Genomic DNA, 11,596 nt, shown 5'->3' with positions numbered 1-11,596 from the left:
CTTTAACTACACAACACTGCAAGTGCAGGCGTAAACGCGACGTGCAACGTGATCACGTTTATTGACAAACTGAGGAAAATGCACCTGCACATATAGTTTTTATTTAGAGAGAGTGGTCCAGGAAAGGTAAAGAGAGAGACCGTCATACCCTGCTTGCTCTGGGTCCACGTGGAGAGGGTGTTTTCCGTTAATGAGCAGCTTCTCAGGAGCTGAGAAACGCCAAGTGCTTTGTGATGTGGCCCCCAAGGCGTGGGTGAGGGGAAGTACTTCCTGGGGAAGAGGTCATCTGATGGACAGGGGGCGGTCAGGATTCCAGGGAGTGGGGGAGGTGTGGCTTCCAGCCTGCAAACGTCCTGTAGCTACCTAGCTATGCCACTACCAGCACTGACAACGCTTAGACATCATAACGATTTCCTCAACCTCGCGAGGACGCCTCACGCCCACAGCCGAGGTGAGTGCACCAGCGCGGCGCACAGGCCTTTCCGGCTGGGAGGGTGGCTCAGAAAAGAGCCTTTGTGGGGAGAGGGGCGGCCGGCCCGAGGCCCCTCGCTGGCCGATGGCGAACTTCCGCAGGGCCCTGATGCCCTGGACGTTCGCGTACTTGTGGGGCTTGCCGGGCAGTAGGCGGTGGGCCGCGTTCTGCATGTCTCTGAGGGTCAGGGTCAAGCGCTTGTTCTCCCAGGCCAGGCGGGCGGCCTGGGCGGCGAGGCGCTCGAAGACGTTGCTCACAAAGGAGTCCATGAGGCTCTTGGCCTCCCGGGACAGGCTGAGACCTTTGTGAAGCTTCTTCAGAACCCGGGGGAAATAGGTGGCGAAGCTGTGCTCCCAGCCAGGGCGGCTGTGACGCCGCCGGGGCTGCTCCTGCTCCTTGCTCCTGCTTCGCAGTGGGGGACGGCGCCCTTTCAGGCTCCCGGATGCCGAGGTCCTGCTCAGAAGTCTCGCGGGAGCCGAGCTCAGCCATGGCGGAGCCATGAAGCTGTTAAGGTGACAACAGCGGCGAGCATTGGCTCGCTGTCGCCTGCTTATATTGGCAGGATGGCGACGTCACGGGCCAACTCCTCATCTGACTGGATGGTGGGCCATGCGGGGGGCCTATCAGTGAGCTGCACGATGCTCAATGTGATTGCACAGGGCCCACCCACCTGTCACTGACTGGCAAGCCATGGGGGCCCTATGGCTAAGCCACATGGCACTGTGTGATGGCACAGCCCTCCCTCCTGGAACCAATTCAGCCAATCACAGTGAATGGGTGGAAACCTAGATGCTCCCTGTTGACTGCTAGAAAGTTTGTAAGATGATATTGTATGAAATTACTTTAAAAATTTATGAGAGAGAGAGAGTGAGTGCCCAGCATAGCAGGGCCCACTTAATCCAGGATCCGTGAACTCAATCCAAGTATCCTAGTTCACTGGCAGAGACTCAATTCCTTGAGCCATCACCTGCTGCCTGGCAGGGTGCACATTTGTTGAGAGCTGGAATTAGGAGCAGAGCCAGAACTCAAAGCCAGATGCTCAGGTGTGGCATGAAGGTATGGTGACCAGAGTGCTACCCATTTAGCCAAGTGCCCAACCCGATCACATCTCTAATGAACAGTTTCTCGTATGATGCATTAATAGTTCCAAGTTAGGAAGGGGGGAAGATAATATTTGTTATCAGGAAATATGATATGGTGATAAAACAAGTAAAGAAATATCGTAAATGCATTTCTGAACAGTCCCATTACCAAGTGACTACTAAAAATTCTCCTCGACCTATTAGTCACCAAATCCTCTTTTTTTCACTTTTATTTAATGAATATATATTTCCAAAGTACAGCTTTTGCATTACAATGGCTTTTCCCCCCATAACTACCCTCCCTCCTGCAACCCTCCCCTCTCCCGCCCCCTCTCCCATTCCATTCACATCAAGATTCATTTTCAATTCTTTTTATATACAGATCAATTTAGTATATATTAAGTAAAGATTTCAACAGTTTGCACCCACACAGAAACATAAAGTGTAAAGTCCTGTTTGAGTATTATTTATAGCATTAATTCACATGGAACAACACATTAAGGACAGATATCCTACATGAGGAGTAAGTGCACAGTGACTCCTGTTGTTGACTTAACAATTGGCACTCTTGTTTATGGCATCAGTAATCACCCTAGGCTCTTGTCATGAGTTGCCAAGGCTATGAAGAAAGCCTTTTGAGTTCACCAACTCTGATCTTATTTAGACAAGGTCATAGTCAAAGTGGAAGTTCTCTCCTCCCTTCAGAGCAAGGTACCTCCTTCTTTGATGGCCCATTCTTTCCACTGGGATCTCACTCGCAGAGATCTTTCATTTAGGTCTTTTTTTTTTTTTGCCAGAGTGTCTTAGCTTTCCATGCCTATAATACTTTTTTTTGTTCTACTTAATACTATCAGTTGAACTGTGTAATTAACACACAATTATTCTTAGGTGTTTAAATTTAACTGAAAAGTGATCCCTGTTAAATATAAGAGTGGGAATAAGAGAGGGGGAAGATGTACAATTTGGGACAAGCTCAAGTGGACTTGCCCCAAATGGTAGAGTTAGAAACGTGCCAGGGGATTCCAATTCAACCCCATCAAGGTGGCATGTACCAATGCCATCTTACTAGTCAAAGTGATCAGATTCAGTTCACAATTGATCATCATGATAGGTCTAAGAATCAAAGGGATCACATAAACAAGACTAGTGTCTACTAATGCTAACTGATAGAATTAAAAAGTGAGTGAACGATCCAATATGGGAAGCGGGATACACAGCAGACTCATAGAATGGCAGATGTCCTAAACAGCACTCTGGCCTCAGAATCAGCCCTTAAGGCATTCGAATCTGGCTGAAGAGCCCATGAGAATATTATAGGCATGGAAAACCAAATCCTCTTAATAATGATGATGGGCACAAGATGTGTCCACAGTAATTTCTGGATGTAAATCATTAAATAGTTTCATTGAAAACAAAGAAACTAACAAGCACAAATATAACCAAGAAGGACATGAGCACACCAATTTTGTCCAAAGTCTCCAAGGCTGAACATCCCAGGATTGTCATTATATTCCTCCACACTGGGTCGCCTCTCCTCACTATCTACCATGACTGTTAAGGTTCTGTTCAGACTTTTAAAACAGGGTATAGAGGGCCTGGCATTGTAGCACAGTGAATTAAGCAGCCACTGGGGATTCCCTTATCTCACAGCAAAGTGCCACTTTGAGTCCTAGTTGCTCTGCTGCAGACCCAACTCCCTGATAATACTCTTGGGAAGGCATCATATGATGGCCCTCCTCCCATGTGGGAGACCTTCATAGAGTTTCTGTTTCTATCTCCAGCCTGGCCCAGCAGTGGGTATTGTGGGCATGTGGGTGTGTACCAGTAGTTGGAAGTTCGATTTCTCTCTCTCTCCTTTCCAAATAAGTAAATAATAAATACATAAGTAAATGAATGTTATGGAAAAATGAATTCTCAGCTCCTGGCAGTGTTGTGCACTTGGGGAGTGAAGGAGCCCTTGGAACATTTTGCTCTATGTCTGACTCTATCTCTGTCTGCCTTATCAATAACAGTCAATAAATAAAAATTAAATTCTTGTCAATAACAATTATGTGGATAACTCTAAAGCATGTTACTCTCAAACAGTGAGAAACAGCAGGGAGCTAAATTAGAAGTGGAGCAGCCATTTCTGAAACCAGTGCCCATATGGAATGCCACTGATGGAAGCAGCTGCTTAACCCACTGTGCCACAATCCCATTCCCCATATGTCTATTTCTTAAGTGGATCATTTGTGTTGATTTTCAGTTTTTATGTCCCTACATTCCAGATACTTTTTTTTCAGATGCTTAATTGGCAATAATTTTTTCTGATATAGCTGGTTTTCTCTTCATTTTTAATATAACTTTCATAAGTACAACTTTGGTGTCATAGCAGTTCTTCCCGTCATACTCGCCCTCACACCCCCAAACCATCCCACCTCCTACTCCCTCTCCCATCCCATTCTTTATCAAGATTCATTTTCAATTATCTTTATCTACAGAAGATCAAGTCTATACTAAGTAAAGAGTTGAACAGTTTGCACCCACACAGACACACAAAGTATAAAGTACTGTTTGAAGACTAGTTTGACCATTAGTTCTCATAGTACAACACATTAAGGACAGAGGTCCTACATGGGGAGCAAGTGCACAGTGACTCCTTTTGTTGATTTAACAATTAACACTCTTATTTATGACATCAGTGTTCACCTGAGGCTCTTGTCATGACTTGCCAAGGCTATGGAAGCATTTGAGTACACAAACTCCGACATTATTCAGACCAAGCCATAATCAAAGTGGAAGTTCTCTCCTCCCTTCAGAGAAAGGTACCTCCTTCTTTGATGGCCCCCTTCTTTCCACCGGGATCTCACTCACAGAGATCTATCATGTAGGTCATGTTTTGCCACAGTGTCTTGGCTTTCCATGCCTGAAATACTATCATGGGCTTTTTAGCGAGATCTGAATGCCTTAAGGGCTGATTTTGAGGCCAGAGTGCTGGTTAGGGCATTTGTCATTCTATGAGTCTGCTGTGTGTCCTGCTTCCCATGTTGGATCATTCTCTCCTTTTTAATTCTATCAATTATTATTAGCTGACTCTTGGTCTTATTTATATGATTCCTTTAACACTTCTTCCTATCTTTATGATCAGTTATGAACTTAAACTGATCACTTTAACTAGTGGGATGATATTGGTACCTGCCAACTTAATGGGATTTCAAGTACCGTGGCAAGTTTTTAGCCTCACATTCAGCAGTAAGTCTGATGGAATGTGTGCCAAACTGTACATCTCCTCCCTCTCTTATTCTCACTCTTATTTTTAAACAGGGATCCATTTTCAATTGGATTTAAGCACCTAAGAACAATTCTGTATTAGGTAAAGTGTTCAACAAATAGAATTAATTAGAAAAAGAAAATACTAAAAAGAATAAAATAGTGAGCTGTTCCTCAACAGTCAGGAAAAGGGCTGATCAAGTCATTGGTTCTCATAGTGTCAGTTTCACTTGTATAGGTTTTTTTTTTAAGTGCTTAGTTAGTTGTCACAGATCAGGGAGAACACATGATATTTGTCCCTTTGGGACTGGCTTATTTCATTCAGCATGATGTTTTCCAGATTCCTCCATTTTGTTGCAAATGAATAGATTTCATTTTTTACTGCTGTGTAGTATTCCATAAAGTACATATTCCATAATTTCTTTATCCAGTCTTCCATTGATGGGCATTCAGGTTGATTCCATGTCTTAGCTATTATGAATTGAGCTATAATAAACATGGAGGTGCAGAGAGCTCTTTTATTTGCCAATATAATTTCCCTTGGGTAAATTCTGAGGAGAAGGATGGCTAGGTCATGTGGTAGGGCTATATTCAGGTTTCTGAGGTATCTCCAAACTGACTTCCATAGTGGCTTTACCAGTTTGCATTCCCACCAACAGTGGATCAGTGTGCTTTTCCTCCCACATCTTCACCAGCATCTGTTGTTTGTTGATTTTGTATGTAAGCCATCATAACCGGGGTGCGGTGAAACCTCATTGTGGTTTTGATTTGCATTTCCCTGATGGCTAGTGATCCTCAACATTTTTTCATGTGTCTGCTGGCCGATTGGATTTCCTCTTTTGAAAAATATCTGTTTAGGTCCTTGGCCTATCTCTTAAGTGCATTGTTTTTAGTTGTTGTTGTGTGGTGGTGGTGGTGGAGGAGTTTCTTTATCTCTTTATAGATTCTAGTAATTAATCCTTTATCAGTTACATAATTTGCAAATATATTCTGTCAGTTGCCTCTTTACTTTCCTGTTTCTTTTGCAGTACAAAAACTTCTCAATTTGATGTAATCCCAGTTGTTAATTTTGGCTTTGGCTGCCTCTGCCTCTTGGGTCTTTTCCAACAAGTCTTTGCCTGTGCCTGTATCTGGCAGGGTTTTTCTGATGTTCTCTAATAATTTGATGGTGTCAGGTCATATTTTAGATCTTCAATCCATGTTGAGTGGACTTTTGTGTAAGGTGTAAGGTAGGAGTCTTGATTCATACTTTTGCATGTGCAAATCCAGTTTTCCCAGCACCATTTGTTGAATAGACTCTCCTTGCTCCAGAAATTGGTTTTAGCTCCTTGATCGAATATAAGTTGGTTGTAGATGTTTCAATTGATTTCAGGTGTTTCTGTTCTGTTCCATTGGACTATACATCTGTTTCTGTACCAGTACCAGTCTGTTTTGATTACAAGTACCCTGTAGTATGCCTTGCAATCTGATATTGTGATGCCTTCGGCTATTTTTGTTGTCGAAGATTGTTTTAACTATTCGAGGTCTCCTGCGCCTCCATATGAATTTCAGCATCATTTATTTTAGATCAGAGAAGAATGTCTTTGGTATTGTGATTGGTATTGCATTGAATCTGTAAATTACTTTTGGAAGAATGGACATTTTGATGATATTAATTCATCCATGAACATAGAAGATTTTTCCATTTTTTGTATCTTATTCTATTTCTTTAATGTTTGTTAATTCTCATCGTAGAGATCTTCAACATCATTGGTTAAGTTTATTCCAAGGTATTTGATTATTTTCGTAGTTATTGTGAATGGGATTGATCTTAGAAGTTCTTTCTCAGCAGTGGCATTTCCTGTGTATACAAAGGCCATTGATTTTTGTATATTACTTTTATATTCTGCTACTCTACCAATCTCTTCTGTGAGTTCCAATAGTCTCTTAGTAGAGTTCTTTGCATCCTTTTACAAAGAATCATGTCATCTGCAAAGAGGGATAGTTTGACTTCTTCCCAGTTTCTATCCCTTTGATTTCTTTTTCTTGCCTAATGGCTCTGGCTAAAACTTCCAGGACTATATTGAATAGCAATGGTGAGAGTGGGCATCCCTGTCTGGTATGGGTCTCAGTCGAAATGCTTCTAACTTTCCCCCATTCAATAGGATGCTGGCCATGGGTTTGTTATAAATTGCCATGATTGTGTTGAGGAATATTCCTTCTATACCCAATTTGCTTAGAGTTTTCATCATGAAAGGGTGTTGTATTTTAACAAATGCTTTCTCTGCATCTATTGAGATAATCATATGGTTTTTGTTTAGCAGTTTGTTAATGTGGTGTATCACATTGATTGATTTGTGAATGTTGAACAATCCCTGCATACCAGACATGGTCTGGGTGGATGATCTTTCTGATGTGTTGTTGCATTATTGGCTAGAATTTTATTGGGGATTTTTTCATCTATGTTCCTCAGGGAAGTTGGTCTATAATTCTCTGTCTCTGCCACATCTTTTTCAGGTTTAGTAATTAAGGTGATGCTAGCTTCATAGAAAAAATTTGGGAGGATTCTCTGTCTTTCAATTGTTCTGAATAGTTTGAGAAGAATTGGAGTTAGTTCTTTTTTAAATGTCTGGCAGTGAATCCATCTGGTCCTGGGCTTTACTTTGTTGGGAGGGCATTTATTAATGATTCAATTTCTGTCTTGGTTATGGGTATGTTTAGGTTTTCTACGTCTTCACGGCTCACTTCAGGTAGGTTGTATGTGTCTAGGAATCTATCCATTTCTGCTAATTTCCCAGTTTGTTGGCATATAACTCTTTGTTGTAATTTCTGATAATTCTTTTTGTGATGTCTGTTACATTTCCTTTTTATCTCTAATTTTATTGATTTGTGTCTTCACTCTCCTTTTTTTTGGTTAGTTGGGCTTACGGTGTGTCAATTTTGTTTATTTTTTCAAAAAAACCCAGCTCTTCCTTTCACTGATCTTTTGTATTCTTTTTATGGATTCAATTTTGTTGACTTCTCTAATTTTAATTATTTCTTTTCTCCTATTAGTTTTTGGTTTGGTTTGCTGTTGTTTTTCAAATCCTTGAGATGCAATGATAGCTCATTCATTTGTTCCCTTCCAATATTTGATGCAGGCACCAATTGCTATAAACGTTCCTTTTAACACTGCTTTTGCTGTATCCCATAAGTTTTTATATTTGTGTTGTTATCTTTATCTATTTCCAGAAAGTTTTTCATTTCTCTTTTGATTTCTTCTATGACACAATGTTCATTCAGGAGCATGTTTTTTAGTCCCCATGTATTTGCATACGTTCTAGAGCTCTAGATATTCCTGAATTTCTGATTTCCAGCTTCATACTGTGGTGGTCTGAGATGATGCATGGTATGATTTTGATTTTTTTTATTTGCTGAAATTTGCTTTATTGCCTAGGATGTAGTCAATCCTAGAGAAGGTTTCATGCACTGCCAAGAAGAGTGTGAAATCTGCAAATGTAGGATGGAAAGTTCTGTAGATGTCTGTTAGGGCCATTTCGTCTATAGTGTCAATAAACTCTGTTGTTTTCCTTGCTGATTTTCTTTCAAGTTGATCTGTCCCTTGCTGAAAGTGGAGTAATGAAATCCCCCAAAACTATTGTATTAGAATCTAAATCTCCATTTGAATCCCTTAACATTTCTTTTAAATAGCCAAGAGCCATGAAATTAGGTGTATATATGTTTATAATAGTTACATCTTCCTGTTGAATTGATCCTTTAATTATTATATAGTGCCCTTCTTTGTCTATTTTAACAGTTTTTGTGTTAAAGTCTCTTTTGTCTGATATTAAGATAGCTAGGCCAGCTCTTTTTTTAATTTCTGTGGGTATGGAATATCTTTTTCATCCTTTCACTTTCAGCCTGCATGCATCTTTGTTGGTGAAATGTGTTTCTTGTAGACAGCAAATAGATGGGTTTTGTTTTTTAATCCATTCAGCCAGTCTGTGTCTTTTAACTGAAGTGTTGAGGCCATTTAACATTCAAGATGACTACTGTTAAGTAATGACTTTTCCCTGCCATTTTATTAAAAATATTCTTAATTTATACTTTGAATTTCCTTTGATCTTTTACTGAGAGATTTTGTTCCTTACCTTCTTTCATATTGATGACTGTGTTTCTGTGTTTCTGTGTGCAACACATCCTTCAGCATCTTTTGCAGGGCTGTAAGAGTGGTGACAAATTCTTTCGATTTCTGTTTGTTATGGAAGGTCTTTATTTCACCTTCATTCACAAATGAGAACTTTACAGGGTATAATATTCTGAGATGACAGTTTTTTTTTCTCTTAAGACTTGGACTACATCTCGCCATTCTCTCCTAGACTGTAGGGTTTCTGATGAGAAGTCCACTGTAAATTTAATTGGAGATCCTCTGAAAGTAATCCAGCATTTCTCTCTTGCACATTTTAGAATCTACTGTTTATGTTTCACTGTGGTGAATTTCATTACAATGTGTCATGGCGAGGATCTTTACTGGTCATGTCTATTGGGAGTTCTGTCTACTTCCTGTACTTGGATGCCTCTTTCTTTCACCAAACCTGGCAAGATTACTGCTATTATTTCACTAAAAAGGCCTTCTAATCCTTTCTGTCTCTCCTGCCTTCAGGAACTCCTAGAACCCATATATTGGGTGTTTTTTTAAATAGTGTCCTGTAGATTACCAACATTGTTTTTTGGATTTCTAATTTCTTCTTGTCTTTGGATTGACTGTACACTTTCCTGTGCTTTGTCTTCTAATTCCAACATTCTCTCCTCTACTTCACTGATTCTGTAGTTAAGATGCTCTGCTGCATTTTGTATTTGTTCTATTGAATTCTGCATTTCATTTTGATTTCTCTTTAAGATCACAATTACATGGGAAAATTTTTCTTTCATATCCTGCATGGATTTCAGTAGTTAATGTGTTTGCTTTTGATTACTTCTATGTAATATTATGATCAATTGTTTGAGTTCCATTTCTTACATTTCTTCTATCTCCTCATCTTCACAATCTAGTCTTCTCCTTCTGCTCCTTCTTTCTCTTGATTATCAGATGATGTTAGATATTTTTAAATAGCCATTTTCTGCTTGTATTCTCTATTTCCTGACCATGGTTTTCCCATACCGCTCATTCTGAATTCATGCTGCTTTGGGTCAGATCTGCAGACATCAGCAGGACAGCCAGGGGTACCCCAGTGGCCATACAAGGAGTTCCAGCTGCAATCAAAGTGGCTTAGCCCAGGATAACAATACATTCTGAGTGGGAGAAGAAAAGGCTAAAAGGTGGGCAGTCACACCTGTAGCACACTGGCCTTGGGTTACTGAGATCAGATTCTCATAAGCATTGCAGGATTCAATTTCTACAATTTAGCTGCTCTTCCTGGTGCCTTTTCAAGGTACTCAGGGAGTGGCATCAGGCAGCTGATGTGGTCTGATGACCTTTGCTCTTTGTAACATCTTTCAAACATTGTTTTACTCATTTGAAAGTCACAGATAGAGAGGAGTGCACAGGTCAAAAAACCAGGGCATTCTTCTGCGTCTCCTACACGGGTGGCAGGGGCCTGAGCACTCAGGCCATCTTCCACTGCTTTTCCCAGGCCATTAGCAGGGAACTGGGTCAGAAGTGGAGCAGCAGGGACTCGAACCCTTCACAGGCACAGAAGCTCATCCCTGCTCAGAAGCCTGTGCAGAAGCTGAAGCAGGCACAGGTGGCCAGTGTGCCTCGACCTGTCTCCAAGCCACCAAATAACACCCCGAAGAGCGAACAGCCCCCACCATCAGCACCCGGAAATAATCCTGAAAAGGAACTGACATCAAACCAGGAAAATGAAGAATGTAAAAAAAGGCAGTGGACTTTGGAAGATTTTGACATTGGTCGTCCACTGGGTAAAGGAAAGTTTGGTAATGTTTATTTGGCAAGAGAGAAACAAAGCAAGCTTATCCTGGCCCTCAAAGTGTTATTTAAAGCTCAGCTGGAGAAAGCAGGCGTGGAGCATCAGCTCCGAAGGGAAGTGGAAACCCAGTCCCACCTGCGGCATCCTAATGTTCTCAGACTCCATGGCTACTTCCATGATGCCACCCGAGTGTACCTGATCCTGGATGTGCACCGCTGGGAACCGTCTACAGAGAGCTTCAGAAACTTTCCAAGTTCGATGAGCAGAGAACTGCTACCTATATCACCGAGTTGGCAAACGCCCTGTTGTACTGTCATTCAAAGAGAGTTATTCATAGAGACATTAAGCCCGAGAACCTGCTTCTTGGATCAGCTGGGGAGCTGAAGATTGCAGACTTTGGGTGGTCGGTACACGCTCCATCCTCCAGGAGGACCACGCTGTGTGGCACGCTGGACTACCTGTCCCCCGAGATGATTGAGGGCCGCATGCATGACGAGAAGGTGGACCTCTGGAGCCTGGGAGTTCTTTGCTACGAGTTTTCAGTTGGGAAGCCTCCTTTTGAGGCAAACACATACCAAGGGACCTACAGAAGAATATCACGGGTTGAATTCACATTCCCTGACTCTGTAAAGGAGGGCGCCAAGGACTTCATGTCAAGGCTGCTGAAGCACAACCCCAGTCACAGGCCCGCTCTGGCAGAAGTCCTTGAGCACCCATGGGTCACAGCGAAGTCATCGAAACCCTCCAGCTGCCCAAACAAAGAGCCCGCCAGCAAACAGTCTTAATCAGGCAGGGGCGGAATCCTCGAGCCAGGGCTGCTGCGTAACCCATCTGCCAGGAACACGCTATGGAGTTTGTCCTGCGGAGCACTACAGGGAACGCCTGCCTTGCTGGGCGAGCGAGCG

The 11,596-nt window shown here is 41.9% G+C and overlaps 1 protein-coding gene across 1 annotated transcript; it reads left to right on the top strand.

Moving 5' to 3' along the window:
• Nucleotides 1-1,035: 1,035 nt before the first annotated feature.
• Nucleotides 1,036-11,532, top strand: LOC133752581 (aurora kinase A-like). The gene is given in 3 exon segments (XM_062183028.1): nt 1,036-1,098; nt 10,452-10,896; nt 10,899-11,532. Coding segments are annotated over 3 exon segments (1,086 nt in total). The 3' UTR covers nt 11,477-11,532.
• Nucleotides 11,533-11,596: the final 64 nt, after the last annotated feature.

This window comes from Lepus europaeus, chromosome X (assembly GCF_033115175.1).
Source record: "Lepus europaeus isolate LE1 chromosome X, mLepTim1.pri, whole genome shotgun sequence".
NCBI classification, from domain to species: Eukaryota; Metazoa; Chordata; class Mammalia; order Lagomorpha; family Leporidae; genus Lepus; species Lepus europaeus.
Note: the sequence above shows the minus strand (reverse complement) of the source record. Positions and strands in the feature narration are given on the sequence as shown.